The 22,195-nt window shown below is 43.7% G+C and overlaps 2 protein-coding genes across 2 annotated transcripts; both read left to right on the top strand.

Annotated features, from left to right (window-relative positions):
* The first annotated feature begins 4,221 nt into the window (after positions 1 to 4,221).
* On the top strand, positions 4,222 to 7,835 carry LOC101759473 (probable magnesium transporter NIPA6). The gene is made up of 9 exons (XM_004966401.4): positions 4,222 to 4,729; positions 5,510 to 5,566; positions 5,648 to 5,738; positions 5,843 to 6,003; positions 6,103 to 6,230; positions 6,311 to 6,448; positions 6,665 to 6,757; positions 6,848 to 6,962; positions 7,382 to 7,835. The coding sequence occupies exons 1-9, from the start codon at positions 4,600 to 4,602 to the stop codon at positions 7,507 to 7,509; spliced, it is 1,041 nt and encodes a 346-aa protein (XP_004966458.1). The 5' UTR covers positions 4,222 to 4,599; the 3' UTR covers positions 7,510 to 7,835.
* Positions 7,836 to 8,473: 638 nt separating this feature from the next.
* Positions 8,474 to 14,049, top strand: LOC101758790 (BRISC and BRCA1-A complex member 2). Its single transcript, XM_004966400.2, has 13 exons — positions 8,474 to 8,683; positions 8,761 to 8,848; positions 8,940 to 9,120; positions 9,499 to 9,589; positions 9,858 to 9,893; positions 9,975 to 10,079; positions 10,740 to 10,876; positions 11,060 to 11,108; positions 11,657 to 11,746; positions 11,825 to 11,878; positions 12,382 to 12,447; positions 13,379 to 13,476; positions 13,556 to 14,049. Exons 1-13 carry the CDS (start codon positions 8,570 to 8,572, stop codon positions 13,623 to 13,625), a joined length of 1,179 nt encoding a protein of 392 aa, XP_004966457.1. The 5' UTR covers positions 8,474 to 8,569; the 3' UTR covers positions 13,626 to 14,049.
* The last annotated feature ends 8,146 nt before the right edge of the window (positions 14,050 to 22,195 follow it).

The following is a 22,195-nucleotide window of genomic DNA, read 5'->3' as shown; positions in this document are numbered from 1 at the left end:
TTGTCAATTTCTCCTCATCTCGTCTCGTCGTCCTCCGTCCACCGATCTCTTTTCCCTTGTCCTCCCTAGTATCTTTCTCTTCTCTCCATTCCCTTGTACAAAAACAGTTTTTAGGGGACTTCTGAGTTCTGAGTTCGAAGCCTTTTCCGTGTGCTACGTAGGATGGGCATTTTTTTACTGTGGCTTTTGTAAATTGTAATGGCAGGTTTGACCGGCAGTCCTCTTCATAAAAAATGTTACTTCCTTCCTCCATTCTTAGATATATGATACCGTTAACTCTTTTATTCGTACTATTCATCTTTTCTACAAATATTTTTACAAATAGATAAACTTACAAGTTAAATCTAAAGTACATTTGATAATAGACATAATGATACATAGTTTAGTTTAGTTAAGTAACTCGATATTGATGGTCAAAGTTGAAGTAAAAAGTCAACAACATTATATATTTAAGAATGGAGGGAGTAGCACTGCTGGAATTGGATTTGGCTTGCTAAAATTAAAAACCGTAAACTTTGACCTCCTACAGCGTGCCTCTCTTTTTTTTCCGATCAAAAACACACGTGCGTCCGGTGTTTGGCGTGCCGCCCTACGCTTTTCTCCATAGGCTAATAGCACAGGACTCCATCCTCGTTATTCCGGCGCAAAGCATAGCAAACAACTCTAAGTCATTAAAAGCATTTTTAAAAAGTAAGTACATATAGATTATGATGTACTGTATATGTGCCCTCATGAGTATACACAGGCAAACACTATCCCTATGAGCGTTGCTATAATATTGGGCAACACCGGTATCTCGCTTTTGACGAGCACATCTTCTGCATAAAAACAATAATACTATTGAGCCGCACGAGTCAAATTAGGTTATTTCATCATTTGTGAATAAGAAACGCAACCGCATCAATTCATCGTCCAACTTCTTACTTGATCTTCCACTAGACATAAATTTGAAATGTGCAAAATCAAAATTTGATGATGGGAAGTTATGAATCTGGAAGCTAAACCGCTATAATTTGGGAAGAAGAAGGGAATAGATAACAAGTCTATGTTGTCATCCTAACGTTAAGTAGCGCAGTGCATTTGAGTTTGTGCGATTTGGACGGTGTGTTTAAAGACGTACATGCACTCTGCAGTTTCAAGTGTCCCAAAGGTTTATGGTCATGGATGCTGGTTGTAATAGACTCTATATCCTTTCTCTGGCGTTACCCTAAAATCCCAACTTTGACACTATGCAAAAAGAAGATTCCCCATCACATCAAATTTACGGTACATGCATGAAGTACTGAATGTAGACGAAATCAAAAACTAATTGCACAGTTTGGTTGTACTTTGCGAAACGAATCTTTTGAGCCTAATTAGTCAATATTTGGACAATAATTCGCAAATACAAACGAAACGCTATAGTATGCTACAGTGCTGGCGCAGTCATTTTGGTTGTCCAAAATCGGGCAACTAAACAGACCCTCTGTTTCAAAGTAAACCGAAACAGTACAGCGTCAAAATCTGGACAGTGCCGTACCTCGCTGCTAGTCTGACGGGAAAAGAGAGGATGAATTCAACACTCGAACAAACAAATTTATTTAAAAGGAAAAAGAAAATATTTGAAGAAACAAACAGATAAAATAAAAAAGAGATGAGCTAGCTGGGATAATTGACCCGCCGCCCGTGTAGTACTGGCACGCACCACACGTACGAACCCCCTAGTAATTGATCCATCAAATTCAAAATCGATCGTGTCTTTGTTTCATTTAAAATCCGGCCGGTCAAGCATTGCGTGCCGTGCCAAAATGAAAATGGTTTTCCAGAGAAAAGAAAGAAAGCATACCAAATGTTTCCCTCTTGGCGTGCCGTGCCCCTAAAATTCTAGTGTCAATCCGTTCCTCTCTCACATTCCTCTCCCCTAATACAGTGTTGTTGTCTAATAGGCGGTCTCATACACTGACACGTAATCTTGAGACGACTTAACACACAATCTGTACAATAAGTTCCTTAATTTGTGCATAGAAAAAAAAGAAATATTATGAGTTGTATAGCTACCACAACTCGTACAATGATGGAGTAGAATTTATGAGGTGGTTGTTTCGCGCATCTTTTTTTTCCCTTACCCTCTCTCCTCCACATCAGAAAAAATCCTATATGACACTGCATGAAACGACCTATAAAACTGCTGAGTTGTAGCAATACACTTGCTTCTGCCTCCGAGCGTAGCGCCTGCTCAAGAAAGTGTGTTCACCTCTGATGGAATGCAAAGTCAGTTCAGGTGTCCCGTTGGTTTCTAAAAAAAATGCTTCCGGATTTCATCAGACATGTCAATTTTTTTCTCCATTTTTACAACAAGCTAAGCCAAGAAAAAACAATACTGTTTCGCAGTTAGTTCACTCCATAATCTTTGTTTGGGAAACTAAATTATTGCCGCCAACCGGGACCTTCATGCACCCAAAAAAGAAAAAGAAAAGAAGAAATTCTAGTTGGCGATCGAGCAGCCTTCCGGAAGATGATTCCATACACACGGCAACACCCGCTGTTGTCATGTTGTGGATCAAAATCCAAGTGTGAAAGTTGGAACGGCCGCCGGGATAGGATGTGGTCGGGTCAAGCAGCAGGTAGAGGTGGACAAGCGCGTCGCTGTTGCTTCCGAGCATCTCCGGTCTGCTCGGGGTCGCCGCCGGGAGGACCGCCGGCGTTCTCACTGATCATGCATGACGCTTGAGTTGTGTGTGATCCCTGCGTCTAGGGATGTCTAGGGATGAAAATGGGATGGGAAATTCCCGCCCTGACCGATATAGAATACCGCATTAACCGATCGCATATCGTTTTTTTAGAAAAACAGGAAATGGAAAAAAAATCTGGAAATTCTCGGCAGGAATAGGAACGGAATCAGGAGAGGGTTTTTCCCGACCGTATTCATGGTTCCCGTATTCAGCCAGGAATATTACCGTATTCGCCCACATCAACATGTAGCCCAGAAAACCTCCCGCGAGGCCGCTCCACAGGCCCAACCAAGTAGGCATTAGCCCACGCTGCCCACCCCACGCGGCTGTGCCTCGAACAAAACCGGCGTCAAACCCTAGCCCCCGTCCCTATCCCATTTCCGCTGCCTCCTCCAAGCTCCACTCGACCACTCCTTCTCAGGGGGTATTTGGTTTCACGGACTAAAGTTTGGTCACTGTCACATCGAATGTTTAGATACTAATTAGGAGTATTAAATATAGACTAATTACAAAATTAATTGTACATATGGAGACTAATTTGCGAGATGAATCTATTAATCCTAAATACAAATTAGCCTCTATCTGTGCAATTATTTTTGTAATTAGTATCTAAACATTTAATGTGACAGGGATTACACTTTAGTCCGTGGAACCAGACACCCCCTCGATCCTCTGCGTTGCTGCTGCCCGTCCTCCTGCTCACACCCCGGCGCGCGGTGGCGCTTCCCGCTGCCACGTTCCTGCCGCCCCCCAGCTGGTCGGACCCCCGGCGCCCTGCCTCCGCCCCGCCCCGTTGCGCACCCTCCGCCCCGCCAGTCGTCCCCCTCCGCCCCCGCCGCCCGCCCTCGCACCCGCCTTCCGCCCCCAGCTGGACAGACACTCAGCGGCCAGGCAGCTATGGCAGTCAACTTCGGCAGATCTAAACACCGGCCGGAGAAAGGAGGCACCGCACTGGAGTTGTGAACTTGTGATCTGTTGGCTTGCCTGTTGATGATGTGGCATGTTTTTTTTAATTTGGACTTTGTGAGTTGTGAACTTGTGATCTGTAGTCTGTTGGCTTGCCTGGGTGGGCTGGTGGCTGCCGGATTATGCATGTTGATGTTGACTGTTCTGTTCATCTACTTGCCTGTTTAGTGTTTGCCGGATTATGCCTTGCTCGGTGGTTGCCGGATCTGTCTGATTATGATTTGTGAGTTGTGATTATGCATGTTCATCTGTTGAGTGTTGTGTATTATTCATTTGTTTGTATATGGATTATGCATGGTTGCTATTGTTGCATTGAGCTAACTGTTTGGAGTGGTTACATATATCGATGTTCCCGTTTTGTGTTACCGATTCTTGATATCCCGTAATATCAAATTCATTTTTCCATCCAACCTTCCTGTTCTTGCTCCCTTTCTGAAAAAAAAATATAGAAGCGGAAATGGTTAACACATTTTCCGGACCACTTTCATCCCTGCGTCGCCGTCGCCACTCCACATGCACGCCCCGCCACCGCGGATCCAGGCATCCAGCTTCGTCGTGCCGGTGGTGTGGTCCGCCAGCTGACATCCCGGCCCCACCAGCGATCCTGGCCCGCGCGTCATTCGAAAACGAGACACCCGTGCGCTTTCCTGGCCTGGCCTCCCTCGTGCTGGTTGGCTGGCTGGTTGGGTTCCCGGAAGGAGCCAGCGCCAGCCAACCAAACGACCGGCCGGCGGCCGCGGAGAATAGCAAGGGCCACGACCGCTCGCCAGGAGGCAAGGCCGAAACAGAAGAGGGGAGCCGGCGGCCAGGCGGGGACAAAACCAAGCCACAGCAGGCGCCGGCCAACCCTCCTTGTTCTTCCCTTCAAATTTTGGAGGCGGGACGGAGGGAATTCGTTTGCTCCCCCCCATCCTCCTGGCGGATGATGGCGGAGGTGTCGGACAACGCCAAGGGCCTGGCGCTCGCCGTCGCCTCCAGCGCCTTCATCGGCGTCAGCTTCATCCTCAAGAAGATCGGCCTCCTTCGCGCCGCCAAGTGCGGCGCCCGCGCAGGTACCCCCCCACAGATTATTAATCTTCTTCAGAATGCTCTTGTTCTTTCTTACGCGCGATGCCTGTCAGCCTGTGCGTTGCTGCCCGCGCTTCCTAGGATCCGAGGCCTCTTGAATCCTCTGATTGACCAATTCATTCCTAGCCCACCCTGTCGTTCTGAACCTGCGATCCTGCATACATTCCATTCCTCTGATTTGATTCGAGCCAACTCGGCTGAACCGGCTGATTTCCCCAATCCAGCGGCCTCATCCGATACGAGTCAACTGTACCGCCTGCTGCTCTCGTCAATCCAGCTCCAGCGGGCTGGTTTGACGCGATGGAGGTTGGATCCGGGCGATTACATTGCCACCTGAAAATTCGGTGCCTGATTTGACCTTAAAATAAAATGTCAGCGCGATTGGGGCGGCTGCTGTGCTTCTAGATCTTGACAGGGTGCGCCTTCCCTAGTCAAGTCAGAGAGCTGTGCGCACGATGAGCGATTTGGCCGTCGGGTTGTCGCTGTCTTCTAGAAGTGATCAAAGGTGGCGCCTATTGAGTTTCCAGGATGGAGTTAATTTGATACTCCTGCCTCCGATATTTCCTCTATTGCTTTGCCGAATGGTCGTTAATTATCTCTGGGTTTTTTTTACCTGTTTCAATCTATCCTTATGGAAATATAGCCAGTATGAGTTCTGCTGAGTCGTGTAGTCTCTTTCAATCTACTACCAGAAAGATTTCTTTCTTTCATGGCCAAATGTCCTGCAATTTAAGCTTACCAGGCTCATCTGTTCTGTGTTACAGGTGGTGGAGGATACACTTACCTTTCCGAGCCACTGTGGTGGGCTGGGATGACCACAAGTACGCACGTTCCACATAAAATTTACTGTGAATTTAAACTTTACCATCCAACTGAATTTCCTTAGTGTTGACCTTGGCAAGTGCTGCTTGGGGAGGTTGCAAACTTTGTTGCTTACATATTTGCGCCAGCTGTACTCGTGACTCCTCTCGGAGCATTAAGCATAATAGTGAGGTGAATTTTTATACCAGAGCTGGTACAGTCTATGCTGCCTTACAATGTTCTATGCTTGAGCTTGACATACAGTTTTATTTTTTTTTCCTTCTGAAATCGGGCAGTTCAGTGTTGGCACACTTTGTGCTGAAGGAGCGGCTTGAGAAGCTCGGGGTCCTTGGCTGTGTATCATGCATAGTAGGTTCAGTTGTTGTTGTTGTGCATGCTCCGGAAGAGCATATGCCTAACTCTGTTGAAGAAATCTGGAACCTAGCTACTCAACCAGGTGGGTAATTGCACCTAATTGTACACATAATTGTTAGTTGCAGCTGCATTTCTTAAAGACTTACTCCATGGTTCATACTGTCGTGTCAACCATGGGCAGGTTTTGTAGCATATGCAGTGACTACATTGTTAGTCGTGGGAACACTAGTTCTCTTCTTTGAACGTCGATATGGTCAGACTAATATCCTAATATATCTGGGTATCTGCTCTTCAATGGGATCACTAACGGTAAGTGTGCTTTGAGTACCAGAGCACATGTCTAACTGCAGGAATATGTAGATACTGAACTTTCCTTACTTCCTTTGTAGGTTGTTAGCATCAAAGCCATTGGTGTTGCCATAAAGCTTACATTGGATGGAGTGAATCAGGCTGCTTATCCATACACGTGGTTTTTTCTTATGGTTGCAGTTACCTGTGGGGTTTCTCAAATAAATTATCTCAACAAGGTGCGTGCATCTTATTGCTGTTACTTCACCTGTGAATGTATTTTGCTTGATTACATCTAAAGCTTGCACTTCAGTGTATTGACAATTTAAAAGATTTGTTATTGGCAACAAGCTACAAGCTTATTTAAGTCTTCATGACAGTTATCAAGAAAGCTTGTATGTTTTTACTTGGTCTAGTATGTTTCTGATTATGTTGACTTGCTTCTACTTTTGCAGGCATTGGATACATTTAATTTAGCCATCGTTTCTCCTATTTATTATGTGATGTTTACGACCCTTACAATAGTGGCTAGTGGAATTATGTTCAAGGTAGAAACTAATCCTAATTGCTTAGTTAATTAAGCTGAGCTAGGCTGTGTTTGCAACTTACTGGGCTTATTATGAAACTATGAAATGCAGGACTGGGCTGGTCAAAGCTTAAGCAGTATTGCTTCTGAATTATGTGGCCTAATAACAATTCTTTCTGGGACAATTTTGTTGCACGCAGCAGAAGAGGGAGCCAACAATTCTGCAGGTTAGTCATTTAGTTCATTTTATTTTCTTGCAAAATATATCATGCTCTGAGTCGGTACGTCCCTTTTTTGTTGAGGACTGCTAATGCGTCCTTTTCATGAAACAAACAGTAAAAAAAAATATACGAGGACTCAAAACTTTATGCCACCAAAAAGTTTGCTAAGCTCTGTGTTTTATCAGTTAATAAAGTTATAAAAATCATTGCTTAATCAATGACAGCCCTAATTTAGTGTCCATTTTCTTGAAATTTTATTAGATAAACATGTTTCGTTTACTTTGCTGACCAGAAGCTTATTTGCACTGATGGCTTCTTTATAAGAAACAACTTGCATAAGCTGTTAGAGCTGGCATACTTTGGCAGCAATATATTTTTTGAGATGACATGGTTTGAACTGAGCAAAACTTTCCCCTTGATTTCAGCTTTGTTGCCTTGGCCTTTGGATAAGGGATCCATATCTTGGTGTATCAGCTTAAGCAGCGACAATCTACTGAAGAATGTTGAAGAGGACTACTTCGCAGCTCTGCAAAATTCACCTGCCCCAGTATGACGATACATTTGTTCTACTTTGGCTGTAGAAGAACCCCGATAGAGTTTGTAAAAAGTAAGCGAATCGCGGAGGAGATGTTAACAGTGCCAACATTTCTGGCAGTTTTGGTCGAGGAGATTTCATCTGCCATTTTTTCAGATTGTACATAGGAATCTGTAAATTTGTGATTTTGTTTATACCCAGGACAAGATGAGACTTGTTAATCCCTTGTTCGTCCAAAAGGCAAGTTGCATGGCCGCCGGCATGTTGTAGTTTGTACAAATGTTTCTTCTTGAACTTAAGCTCAGTAGTGAAGATTGATGTATCCAGCTGTCGTGTGTATAGTATCAAATACGCATTCAACTTCAAACTGAATGGTTTCGGTGTTAAGCTTAGAAGTGATGCGATGCCTTGCTGCATTACGCCCATTCAGTGGCATCGAGGGATCGAATCCATGCACTTGATTTCTTAGCCACGTACTGCTATCCCAGTTAGCTCAATTGTCTTACGGAGTTATGAACAGATACTGCAGCTGTACCCAGATGAGAGGCGTAAAGAAAAATGTCTTACGGAATTTGTTGGTTGAGAAATGATTTTGAGAGTCAGCATGTGAACGGGGGATTGAAGCCTACCTGGTACCATCCATTACTGGGTTTAAGTTGGCCGATTACATGGAAAAGCGTTGTAGATTATAGTGAAAGATGATTCTTTTCTCATTCTGTTGGAGGATTTTCCCCTTAATCCCCTTTAACCAGGAATATAGGATAAGCGGATTGATTTTCTCAATCTGTTGGAGTTGCAATTTCATTTGCGCGTTATATCAATTGCTTCACCCAATTTTCAATACATTCTTTGCGCTACAATGTCTCTGTTTGTCGAAACCAGCTGAAGCCAAAGCATTATTTTTCTAAATCCTAATGAAGTGGTACATTTTCTTGAAACAAAATGGAGGCCCAAAATGCAGCCCTGCAAGCTGTTTGACCATTTTCCTCTTCCAAACCCCAAAGACAGGCCAGCGTTTAGTTTGCTTGCGTCAGAGTAGGCCTCCGGAATTCATCGCCACCCACATCAGCCGCCGGCGATGTCTCCGTCCGCCGACGCCGCCGCGCCGGCCTCCACCTCGGCGCCCCCGCTCGCGCCCCTCATCGCCGCGCAGCTCAACTACCTCATCTCGCACTCCAAGCCTCCCATCAGGGTATCCTCTCCATCCCAGCTCTCCCTCGTCTCCGCCTCGCCTCGCCGCTCCCCGTCTCATTTCGCGCTCGCTTGCAGGTGGGGCAGATCTGGTCCGGCTGCCGCAACGGCCGCCACTCCGATCGGTTCACGCTTTCCATCCCCTTCTGCCTCGACTACGTCCACTGTAAGGCTCCCTCCCTCGCTCGAAGCCTCTGATGGTTGATGGTTCTAGGGTTCGGGCTCGGATTCCACGGCTCTGATTTCTGCTACCGCAGGGGATGTCGTGTACAATGCGCTGTCTCCCAAGGTGGCGCCCGACGTGGTGTTCGGGCCGGACGACGAGGGGTTCCACCCGCTGGTCGATTATGCCGAGGCTGGAAATGGCGATAAGAGCTGCTTGGCATGCTGGGACTGCCGCGACCCCAAGGGACTCCTTGCTCTCGTACAGGAGCTCCGGTGAGGTTCTTCTTGCTTCTCCAGCTGTCTTTGTTTATGGTCTCATCAGTCATCATCATTACATAGTTTCTTGCTGGGGGTTAGTAGCACTATGTACTGAGGATCCCAAACATAGGAAGATGGTTTAACTATGTTTATGAAGATGGGTTAGGGATCAATGTTGGTGTCTTTGCTTTCTGTCTGCGTTGGGATTGAATGAATGTATGCATTGTCCAGTTTTGTTTTTCAACTATAGTTTGTCAGGTAGGCATGTGGTTGGGAAGAAATTGGTACCATGAGATGTTCTTGTTGGTGAAGAAATCATGTTGAGATACTCCTGGTACTTTTGGTGCTAAACTTTCTTTCGATAATGTTTCATTCTAATTTTGTTTGGTGCAGGGAATTGTACGTTGAATACCACAAGAAGCAGGTTGCCAAGGTGGACGATGCAAGAGTAACGTTTGAACTAAGTACAGTTCTCTCTAAGGAGGTAACACATTTCCACACTTGCTGATTAAGTGGCATTGAGATTTTAGATTAATACGCTACATATCTAAAAGTAAGGTCTAGATTTTATTCTTAAACCAGCCTTCATATGGTATGGTTCAGTAGTGAGTGAGAAACAGAAGGATCTTAAGTATGTGCTGAAGTTTAAGCAGCTTTACTAACTTATTACTAACTGCTCTTCCAACTAGCACAATTTTATTATTGAATAAGTTCGATGAATAATGACTTCTTGAAACTCTATAATTGAACAGGGTATTGAAGTCTGCATGGTACCTTCTGCCGATAGGGTAAGTTTACCAGTTTCCACAACCTCTTTTTTCAATGAAAATTGATATCTACTCTCAACCTGTATTTCTTGTATTTTGTAGCCAGATGAGGTGAAATTTGCTGTACCACTTCTGGACGCAGACTTCGACTTTACCAAACTGGTGCAAGGATGTCCTTGGAGAGTACCTCAAAAGATCCATCTACAGGTTAATCTCTAAAGCCACTGGTTCCATGGATGCAGAAATGAACATTTTGTAATAGTGGTAGCATTGATAATTATTATACCAGAAAAGTCTCAGCTAGCCAGGCCCTGTTGAAATGTGATATTATGAGTAAATTTTGCAATGCCAGAGAAGGCCTCTAGACCATATTTTATCTGGCAGTAGGTACTTGCTACATCTTAATCTGCATGCTCTCCAACCAAGATGTGCACAGAGTAGGATCCTGAGGATTATTCTATTATTGTTACTGGCAGATTCAGAATATTTTTGGTGGACTGTTGTTGTATGTTACACTGAATTTTCCACCTTTTGCATGTAAGATTGACTAGAGCACCATAGCATTAACCACAACACACTACAAACTGAGAAAAACAGGATTTCACACATAACAATTTCATGGCTGCATTTTTGTATTCTCTTTAGATAGTTGAGATTTCAGTCATATGTTTATTTAGAAGTATTTATTTGATTTTTGCATGCAAACAAACTGAGAAACCTCTAGCAGAACTTTCCAGATAGTGGCAGACATCTGATGCATTTATATAGCCATCTCTTTTCATTTGTCTGTCTATAGTTTGGGCAACCGAATAGAACATACGAGCTTCATTATGCACTTGAAAAATACATTGCCTGTTTCTTGTGCAGGTCATTTTTCCAATCAGTAGAAGTTCAAGTTACTCTTCTGTTCCTTCTGCTCCACGACTCAAACTAATCTCAACACCAGATTTGAAATCACTTTTCTCAGTTGAGGATGTGAAACTCCCTCCATGGTCAAACGGGATGTAAGTCAACTTGCCACACCGCTAAATGAAGATTATCCTGTCTTCTGTGTTATCTTGTCGCATACCATGTTTTGATGCATAACACACTTGTTATTTCCTTGGTCCTCATTTATTACACCGTTTCTCGAAAAGAAGTAAAAATGACTTTTAACTGATTAGCTCTCCTTGGTCTATCATATGCAGGTGTTTAGCGGAGTATCTTCCTGCCTTAGAAGAAAGTCTTAACCTGCTGGTAAGCCGTGTTGCTGTTGTTGTTTTGGAGTTTTTTGTGCAATTTTCATGTCAATTCCATGCATATAAGATATGGCATGGGGGGATGGGGATTGCAGAATGTCTGCGGGTTTACTGTTTCAGTTGCGCTAAAAATCTGTGTCTTCAAGTTTGGATCTGACTATAGTCTTTCGAAAAGTGAGGGAAACTGAAACAGTAGAAAAAATGAAGCAGGAAAAAACAATAGGTCTTGTACTACTATTTTCCTTGCTGTCCACTTGCATCTCAACCCTTTGTAATGCTTCAAGTGCTTGGTTGTACAAAACCTATGGACTTTTCATTTAGCAAAGCATCTATTAGTTAGTTAAACAGAGAGGGAGGGACAGTGACAGTGGCCTGGTGATATGCCTAAGCTTCTCTCCCCCTCCCACCCTCTCATGGTTTGGCACCTAGTTGTTAATTAGCTGATGGCTATGCGATATCATGAAAACCCATGAAGTAGGGGATTATCTTTGCATAATCTTAATGGTTCTTTTTGTTCCTTACATTAACTTGTTAATTATACTGAAGGTTGTTGAAGCATCAGCTTCAATTGGTGCCAGAAGACGTTTTATTGAGGCACTGGCTCCTACCTTTGGGAGACCGATAGAGGCTGATCCGGTATATTATATGGCATTGTTTTTTCCTTACATAATTGTGCATTTAGTCAAGTTTCCTAACGATACATCTGCGCATCAGATTTTTTGCAAGAGAGCTACAGTACTGTCCATTTCAGGAATTTTCACATTTCTGGTATGTCAGAGAATACACGAACCTATGCCCTCTTGTTCTTTTCTATTCCATGGCGTTAGTCAGAAAAAAGGAAAATGCATTTATTATGTTCTCCCATCTGCTTTGCACATAGTGAATACAAATTGTGTTAAATTTGTGAGCACATTAAGCCAACCAGATTAGTGCAGAAACAATCAAAGAATACAAAACCTGGCATCTGAGAGAAAAACAGGTCACACATCTGGGAACAATGTTTATTCTCATGGAACACCACCACAATGCTGTATGAGGTGGTGCTGATGCATTTCCCGCAATTATTATGATGAAACAATTAAAAAGCTGTATGTTTGTGGAGCATGTTTCCTTCATTTCCACTTGGCTCTGCATATTATGAACTGTTTAATGTCACACTTTGTATAAATTTTTTTAATGATTTGCATCATCCATTTTTATTCTTTCATTTAGCCTTATAATTGTGAATCAATTCATTAACAAGTGACAAGGAACGCATTGTGATGCTGCAGGTTCACTTTGCTATCCCCCTTCAATTCCCAAAGCAGCAACCTGTCCTCACATTGCAGAGTTCTCAGGTCACTATTTGACTCCTCACCAGTTAGGCGTATTTGTAATTTACATGGTTGATCATAGGTCCCATTTTTGTAAGTTGTAGTGCTTTCTGCATATAGGATTGAGCAGTAGAATTGAATTTTGATACAATTGCCTAGTGAAGCTAGCACCTTTTTACTTTATTGTGGGAAAATATTTAGTGCAAACCAACTTCTCGGTGGAATTGCAACCATTCCCCACCCCCACCCCCCAAAAAAGGAGAGGGTGACATACATGCATATAAAATTTTAAAACCAAACTCAAGTTTGTTATATGAATGGAATCTACAAACTGCGAAACAAAAAAACAAAAACAGAGCACATACACTGTTTGTCTTTTTCTTCACACTTTCTTTGTAGATCTATCAATTTCATATCTCATAAAAAGAAGTTGAGTTTGGTCTTGAAAATTTTTATGCATGTATTTCACCCTCTCCTCTACTTCTGATTTTTCTCAGAATTTTTCAAAACTTCTAGATGCTGTTTTTTTAACATTTCCCCTTTTATTGTAACTGTAGTCATTATCTGTTTCAGGCTTTATTCTATTCCTTGTCACCCCCGTTGTGGTTATGTTTGATTGTTGTTCTGAAAATGAACTCAAGAAGTAAAAATGTAGTTTTGACATATCATGGAAAATTCTCTGCACATGCTATTCAGGCCTTGAAAATTGAAACCCTTTTTCGTCACATAATTTGCTTGGGTGTTTGGAATAGTTTTATCTGATTGACAGTAGCCTAAGTAGTAATCTGGTGATAAGAGCCACGGAGCCACATAGGTATACTACTTAGATGCTACTAAGAAAATAATGGGTTTTTTTCATCGTATAGTCCTTTTCTATAATGGTTACAAAGTATGCTCTCTAAATTCCGTGTTTTGGACCTGTGGAATGACGGCTGCCTTCCTGATTCACCTGCAGCACTGTAATGCTGACGGGACACCTATTACGTCGCCCCCGATAAATGACTATCCCTGGAGTCCTAGATGGGATCAGGCAGAAATGGTTGAACGTATCTAGTAAGTCTATGGTCTACATGTAGTCAATCTATGTTTGCCTTTGGAGAATCCAGTTTTAAGATCCTGTCGCATTTTGCAGTGACTTCCTGACCGATGAGTGCCAAAATTTCAAGAAGTTCTGCAGTGATGCTATCACTCAGCAGAAATAGCTGCCATCACTCAGCAGCGGAAGCTTTGAACAAGCTTCCTTATTCTTAGCAACTGGAACCCTCGTGTCCATTTCTGTATCGCAACAGGCAACAGGCAACAGGCAACAGGCGATGGACCGGTGCCCATTCACTGCTGTATCAGGATTTCCTGTCATGTGATGCGGGAAGTTGGGAGGCAATCTCAGGCGGTAGAAACCCATAGGATCGCTTCTGTTTTGCAGCCTTGTTGATTGTTTGGGATGTGTGCAATCCATTTCTTTGGACCTTGTAAATATGGTTAGAATGGCAGGCATCTCTACCTCCATCGCACCCTCCCTTGTAAAGTACGCTGGCAAAGATTTTTACTCTCGCTGCTGTTAGGGAAAATGTATTGGTTTTCTGCGCATACCTGATAATCCATACAAACTTGTGTATATTGGCTCAATTGTCCGAGAAGCGGTGCGTTTGGTTGGGTGCGATTTTACTCCATGCAAACTTGTTGAGAGGGAATGCGAGTTTAGAGATAAGAGTCTATAAATATCTTTTTGTCAGATGAGAATGGGAATTTTGTGGGGCGAAGAATATGAATTTAGGGTTCAACTAACTAGCACCAATCTGGTTGGGAATTGAAGGATAATAAATCTTAACTGTTCATCAAAACTTAATGATGCAATTTCGCACGCCCCAAACCACCAACCAAACAAGGATAACAATTCTCTATCGAATTCCCGTTCTCAAACAAGGAATATTATATTATGACTAAAAGTCCTAACTCCAACGCAAATTTACTCTGAGTAGCTGCATTTGGAGTCTTCTCAATATCTGTAGTCGCTCTGCCACTACCTTCAGTTATTGTTGGCTTGTCATCTCCTTTTGGGCTCAGACAGCGCATAACAAGTGCCACTACATTCAGTTATTGTTGGCTTGTCATCTCCTTTTGGGCTCAGACAGCACATAACAAGTTCCCCTAGTTTCTCAAGCACTACCAGAACTTCACCATCTATTATTTCACTGTCCAATATATCCTGGAGATTATTCTGGTTGAACATAAATATGAAAGCATCTCATCCTAAAAAAATTGTCACAACTTAAACATAGGAAGGCAATACATTAACAGAACTGCAGTTGAGTGTACACATCATTAAAACATATAAGGCAAAAGAGTCACAACCGAGTTAAATTCAAAGATACTAACTCCTTATCACGACATGATTGTAGCATCTTACAGCCAAAATGCCACAGGGTCCCCATCGAGGAATCTCTCGGTGGTTTGTTTAGGCACCTTGTAGCATTGCACCTTGCAAGTCCCGCCGGTCGTCAGGTCTCCATTGTTGTCATAGCTGACAGAGAACGTTGTCAAACGATAAAGATGGCGACTTCCACCCTCCTTGAGCTCCTGATCATCGTCGCCATGTTCAATAGGCACCTCCTCTCCACCCTCCTTGAGCTCCTGATCATCGTTGCCATGTTCAACAGAGACGCACTGGACAAGGCAAAACTCATTCCCATCTCCATTCCCATCTTGCATATGGATGAGTGTAGCACCTACATGGGTCTCAGCTGGGTCCTGGCTGAACAACTTCTCCTTGCAAAGCTTCAGCTTACCGCCGTCGGCGGCGCCCACCAGGTGGCCGAGGGTGGCCGGATCTTTGGAGAGCCCTACATTGGTTCCCAAGCAGCTGACAAAGTACCCGCGGCCGGTGAATGGCAGCGTCCACTGGTTGCAAGATGGCATCCAAACAAGCTCCTCCGTGTCGATCTTCACGATGTCCGAGGTGAAGGTGCCCTCGTTGGTGCTGACCATGATCGTCTCATCAGGGCTCACAATGTAGGCAGTGACATCCAGCCTGTCGAATGGCGGCTCCGGGAGTTCGCGCCGCCACGACCACCCATCGTTGCTACTGCGACGAATTTCCAGCCGCGGGGGCCAGAGCGGCTCGAAGGAGAGCATCGAGAAGGTGCAGTTGTCCAAAGCGAGCAACCCATTGTGGACAGGGAGGTAGATGGGAATATCGTGATCCATCTGGCCAGGGCCAAAGGTGACGCCCCGCGAGCGGACGTCGACGATGGGCATGAAGTCACCGGGCACCGAGCCATCGTCCCAGGGATCTCTGGGATGCGTCGCCACGATCCTGGTGCCAACGGCGGCGAAGAACAAGGGGTACCCCCGCGGTGCCTCCAAGCAGATGATAGGCTGAGGCAAGTGCCGGTCAGCGCCTTCGCTGGAGGCGGCGGCGCCGTTGCCTGAGGCGGCGGCGCCGTTCTGTGATGAAGCAGCCTTCTGACTGGTGGAGACGCGCAAGTCTATCTCGCGGATGCTGTATCCCCACGGCCAGTCATCAAAGATGAGGTAGAGGCGGCGCTCCTCCAGACGCTTTGCCGCGTAAAAGCTGTCACCATCACCGCGCCAGCGCTTTAGCGATTGCATCTCGTTCTCGTTCCTTGCTCGATCGTCGCCTTCTTGTCCTCTCCTCACCAACCGGCGCAAACTAGATCTGACAGAGGTTGGCGTTGAGATTGATCCGAATCGAGGACAACAAAGGGCAACAGAGAAGGAGGAACCGCAGGTACGCACCTATTGGTCGAAGATGGTGCTGCGGTGACTCACCATCGGAGGGCCATTTTCATCCGAGGAGGGAGGGGTACTAATGGATCTTATTTCTCCTAAAAGTGATTCCAAGTCCTCCTTTACCCCTGTTGCCTTCACATATATTAATGACGTAAACGGTGTAGGGGTAGTTTAGAGGAGTAATTGGGAGGTAAAAATGACATTTTTCCTCCAACATCTATAAATAAGAGTCTATAAATATCTTTTTGTCAGATGAGAATGGGAATTTTGTGAGGCGAAGAATATGAATTTAGGGTTCAACTAACTAGCACCAATCTGGTTGGGAATTGAAGGATAATAAATCTTAACTGTTCATCGAAACTTAACGATGCAATTTCGCACGCCCCAAACCACCAACCAAACAAGGATAACAATTCTCTATCGAATTCCCGTTCTCAAACAAGGAATATTATATTATGACTAAAAGTCCTAATTCCAACGCAAATTTAACTTAATGCCCCGTGATGGCAAACGATCGCAATTGTACCGGAGGAAAGGAAAACCAACAAAACCTGACGCTGACTCGGTGTGGGCCCGTGGTGGCGTGATCGGACGGCTGAGATTGATCCAGATGTCACTCTGGACGATCGAGCACTCAACCCTAGCACATTCCCCCATAAATACCACGCAGGCCGTGTCCGCCGCACCTCACTAGCCGCCGCCGCCGCCAGCTTTGTCGCGTCCACCCTTGCATTCTTTATGTTTTTCTTCTTCGGAGAGGTCGAATGTTTCGTGTTTCTTCTATCCCTCCACTTGCGCGTTTTTTTTTGTTCAACTTGCGGGCCAGTCTCGGCCATTTTCCCCCCGCGAATTCTTGCTCGTTTTTGCTTTGATTTGATATATGATATGATGGGGGGATGCTGTGGCAGATGACGACATGTTTATCCTGCTTACGATGCAGAAGCTGAGTCAAGCTGTGTTGCTCATCTTCCATGACTCTGATGCCTGCCTGATCCCCCATCACTTGCATCCTGCTGTTTGGATCTATTTCTCCTCTGATTAGATTTTGCTTTGATGTTCCGAGCGATCAGGGGCGCCGCGATTATCACTCCATCTCCATCCAGTATTCGAGTTTTGCTAAAAATTTACATGATGTTGGAAGATAATACAAATCAAAATACATGTCTCACGCAATTCTTAAACTAATCGCGAGCCTAGCGTTGCTTGTATGACGCTAGTCGGATCAAGTTGGTTGGTCAATACAAGGATTAAGTGTGCATTAGTAACATCGATGTGCAATCTCAACTACTACTTTCAAGACATTACAATACCATCGTGGTTACGACCTTGTTGCTTTCTTTTCAGCGATTCAGCAGGCAACTAATCAAGCTTCAGAATTTGCTGCTAATGCTACTACTGCTCGCGACTTGATGCGCTGATGCTCGTCATGCTCATAGCAGTTTTGCAGGTGATGGATCTCGCGGTGCCTTCAGAAAAAAAAATACTGCAAGTACTTCCTCCATTTAAAATTTAAAATTGTAAGTCATTCTAACTTTTTTAGAAAGTCAAATTATCTTGTTCAAGTTTATACAATAAAGTACCGATATCATATAAGTACCGTTAGATTCTTCATTAAATATATTTTTATAGTATATCTATTGGCTAACATAAATCTTTGTAATTCTCTTTATAATTTTAGTTAAACATAAGGTAGATAGTTTCACTCTTAAAAAAAGTTAGAATGACCTGCAAGGAAGGGAGTAGGAAGCACGAATTTGCGTCCAATAATCTATGGCAATTATATAGAGCGTTGCGTGAACTCTGAACAACACGCGTGCCGTTCATATTGTACAAATGTTGAGTCGACGCAATATTACGGCAGCAGGGTAGGAGGCACGACACACGACTACACGAGTGGTACCTAGCAGGCAGAGGTGAACGCGCCGGCCTTCCAGGAGGAGGTGCCGCACCGCCAGCGACCAGAGCCGCCGAACAGGCTGGCCTTGCCGATCAGGGTGTAAACATTGAGGATGGGTTTTAGATAATCTACAACGGCAATGCTCTCCTATATTGAAATTGTTTTACAAGACTGTCGAAGGTACTCGTTCGGTTTGATGGGGTTGAAGAGATAACTGAACAAGCTCTAAAGCATCCCTCTCATATCTTGTTGAGGAGATTAACCGCACTAGCTCTAAATTTCATTTAGAAGATGCAATACATAAGATTCAGGCTACAGTTGCGCCGTCTTCACCGGCAGCTCAAGTCCATTACAACACTGTAACATTCAGGTTACACAGGCTACAGTTGTGCCACTACAACATTGTATATTACTCAAAAGCTTTCAGACCATGAATCTAACTAATTCATATACACTTCAACTACATTATATGAAATAAAATCACTGAAGCAGGATAGAGGGATTTCTGCATAATGACAAATGGAGCACAAATTATGGACATCTGACCATATGGAAGAGGGGCAGCAACTTGAGCTGATTAGATCACATGTCGATTCTACTTTCTAGATAGGATGACAACCATTTTATAATGACTGTACAGGGCATAAAAGCCTTCTTAATCCCAAGCAAGCTAGGGTAGGCTATAGATTTGAAAACCAAAAGGAGTCAAAAGAGACTGTAGAAAATAAAACAAGCTGAATTTCAACTATAAACTAAAACAGGTTGGAATTGCGCAATCTACTTATGGTAACGAAGACAGAGTATCAGATGTACTCCTCATTCAAACCAGCACAGATAACACAATCATGTCGTATGAAATTTATCTAAGGTCATCAAACAGAATGGCACATCTGAAAACAGCAAAGCAGACTCAATCTTAACAGGTAAGTATAGAATCTACTCAAGACTGAGAATTCAACCATAAAACGGAACATAGATACATAGTAGTTATGCCGCCGCTACCAGTACCAAGAGTTTCCTTATTTCAAAAGATATTGCTTGGGAACTTGTCAGGAGTTAAAATTTTGCTACCCTATTCCAGGGTGCTTCTGCATCAATTGTCTCCATCAGCATCTGTGTTCGATGATGCTCAGTAACTTCAGCATCCTCTGAAGTCAAGCTCCTGTCTGCTTTTTTTTTTTAAGGGAAACAGGAGGGGCAAGCCCCTACTGTGATTTATTAAACTAACAGTCAAGTAAAGTACAGGATTCCAAAGGTGTAGAAAAAACCATAAACAAATAAATTACGAAGAGAAAAAACCAAAGATAAATAAATAACAGGGCTTCAAGCAAGGCCAAGATGGTTGTGCTGAAGGTTGGTTTTGCCCCATGGAGGGCGACGATATTCAGTTCTTCTTTGAATTTCCTGCTGCATGCATGCACCGTTGGGGCAATGTTACTGACGGTCCAATCGTTCCTTACCGACCAGATAGCCCACGCCATCAGGATTATGATTTCCATTATGAAAGACACGTTAAGCTTTCGCCTGATTGAGTTGAGGATATGGAGTGGCTGTCTGGCTGTACTGACTACAATTCCAATGGAGGCCTAGCAGGCTTTAGCAAAATTGCACCTTAAGAATAAGTGTGCCATTGTCTCCCTTTTTTGCAAAATACAGAGTTCGCAGGTTTATGAATCAAGGATCATAGTCTTCCTGCCAAGAATATCCTTGGTACTTAGCCTGTCCTGGACTAGCAGCTAGAAGAATACCTTATGTTTCATTTAACATTTGGAATTCCATATCCATCTATAAATCGGGTGGATTTGTCTTGAACCTGTAAGAGTTTTATATGCTTTTGAAACCGAGAATAGAGGGCTTCCCCATATGTAAGTCCACGTATCCTTATCCTCAGCATCCCCCACATTTGTTATGTTACTCTGAAGTGCCAGGAGTTGTTGGTGTGCTTCTTCAGACAGAGGCAAATAGAAAAGTTGCGATAGTGCCGTTGTGTCTTTAGCCTCCTTAAAAGAGATCAGCTTGTTTTTGGCATGAGAGGACAGATGAGGTAAATCTTGAGAGGGTATCTGACCATTCCAGGTGTCAGTCCAGAAGAGCACCGTGGAACCATCGGATACCCATATCGATGCTATTCCTTTGAATTTGTCCAGTAAGCTCACTATATTCCTCCACCAGAATAAGCCCTTTTTTTATTGCCCTGGCAGTTTGCCATTGTTGTAATAATTCTCCCATACTAGATGAATCCATGGGATGTCAGCCTTGTTAAAGAACTTATGCAGGAACTTGAGTAATAAGGCTTCATTCTGAGTGTTCAGGTTAATCACTCCCAAGCCTCCTTGCTGTTTGGGCAAACACACTAATGGCCACGCCGTCTTAGATGGCTTTTGGAGTTTGAATCCTGTCCTCGCCAGAGATAATGCTTCCTATATTTGTCCAGTTGTGCAATGACCTCCTTGTGGAGTTTTAAGGTTGCCATATGAAAAATTGGTGAGGAGGAGAAGATAAAATTAGCCAGCTCAAGCTTGCCCCCCTGAGATAGAAGATTTGAGATACCTCCCAATTTTCTCTCCACTCTCTTGATTCAATTTGGGCCTTTGTCGTACCAAGTGGCAAACCTAAGTATGTGAAAGGAAGGGAGCCAGCTTGGCATTGGAATAGAGATGATAGCTCTTGAATTCTGTCATCAGAGATATTAAGGATCAACGGTTTGCTATAATTAACCTTGAGACCAGTAGAGTTCGCAAATTGGTTAAGAAGGTGTTTGAGGTAAAAGAGCTGGGGAGGATCCGCTTACATGATAAGTAGCGTGTCATCCGCATACTGGAGAATTGGAAAGTCTTCGGGAGCGGAGCAAAGAGATAGAGGGTGCGGAACTGTGGGCGCTGCATCCCGTTACGCGGAACGGGCTCTGGTACGGTGGCCTGCTGCTGCTGGGCTAGCTAGCAGCAGGCAGCAGCACGTCGGCCTGCAGCGCGATACGACGTACGTACGGGTAGCTTTCTTTTGCTCAGCATGCTTTTGCGGAGGAGAGATAGCTCGCCGGGCTAGTTTCATCACATAAACTTTTAGTCCGAAAAATCACAGAAGCTAACTTAAATATATAGTTGATCACTAAAATTATGTTTAGATTTAAATGCTAAAATTTGGCTACTTAAAGCTTAGCACACGTTCATCCAAACAGAGGTGCTAATAAATAGGCTAAATTTTAGCCACGCTTCAAAAAATAAAAGGCATTACCTAAGAGAGAGGAGCTACCGTGCTAGTGAGTACTTAGTACATTGGGAAAATACCAAAATACCCTCAACTTTATGGAGGAAAGGAAGGAAATAAGCATTCGAAAAAAAAGAAAGGAAGGAAATAAGGATAAAAGTGACACTTTCCAGACTTTCTCTATCCATTAGCTATGCCTATAAACATATATGAGCTAAAGATTGATCAAAATTTAACCCTTACTTAAAGTTTAGCTATGACCCATGCAAACATATGGACTTGTGGGAAAGCAGCAGGGCCGGAAGGCTTGGCGCCTTGGAGCGAAAAACAACTTCATGACGGTGTTTCCACTTTCCAGAGTAGCCAGCCGCAGAGGAGTAACATCAGTAGGAAGGGCGGTCTCTGGGAAACCATGAGGCGGCTTGGTAACCAGGTGCTGAAATGGTACTTAGCCAATGACAACCCTCCAGGGTCCTTCCTTACCAGATACCATACCGGGTTGAGAGCAGAAGAGTAATAGGCCACTAAGCTGGCTCATCTTATTCCTACATAATGTAAGCTTCAATGGACGGCGGTACCTATCATGTTTCAGATATATTAGCAGTAATTTGTTAATATCTGACATTGTTTCCTTTTGCTTATTTACATATATTGTCCATGATGAACTTCTATTTTTCAAATTTCAGTTTAAATTGCGTGTAGGCTAATTATCTCTGAGAACATTTTTTAGCATTACATACCAAATTATTATTATTTGTCTTGTAGGTAACCCACACTATTTTTAAGTTTAAATTCACCCACATAGAGTACTAGCAACAGTGTGAACATTATGACCTCCCTCCCTTTATTAAAACTTTTTAAACTATTTTTTGTAAGTTTATTTAGTGACAAAAAATATGCACCACGCATTTATCCCAG

The sequence above is a fragment of the Setaria italica genome, chromosome IV (genome assembly GCF_000263155.2).
Source record: "Setaria italica strain Yugu1 chromosome IV, Setaria_italica_v2.0, whole genome shotgun sequence".
Classification (NCBI taxonomy): Eukaryota; Viridiplantae; Streptophyta; class Magnoliopsida; order Poales; family Poaceae; genus Setaria; species Setaria italica.
Note: the sequence above shows the minus strand (reverse complement) of the source record. Positions and strands in the feature narration are given on the sequence as shown.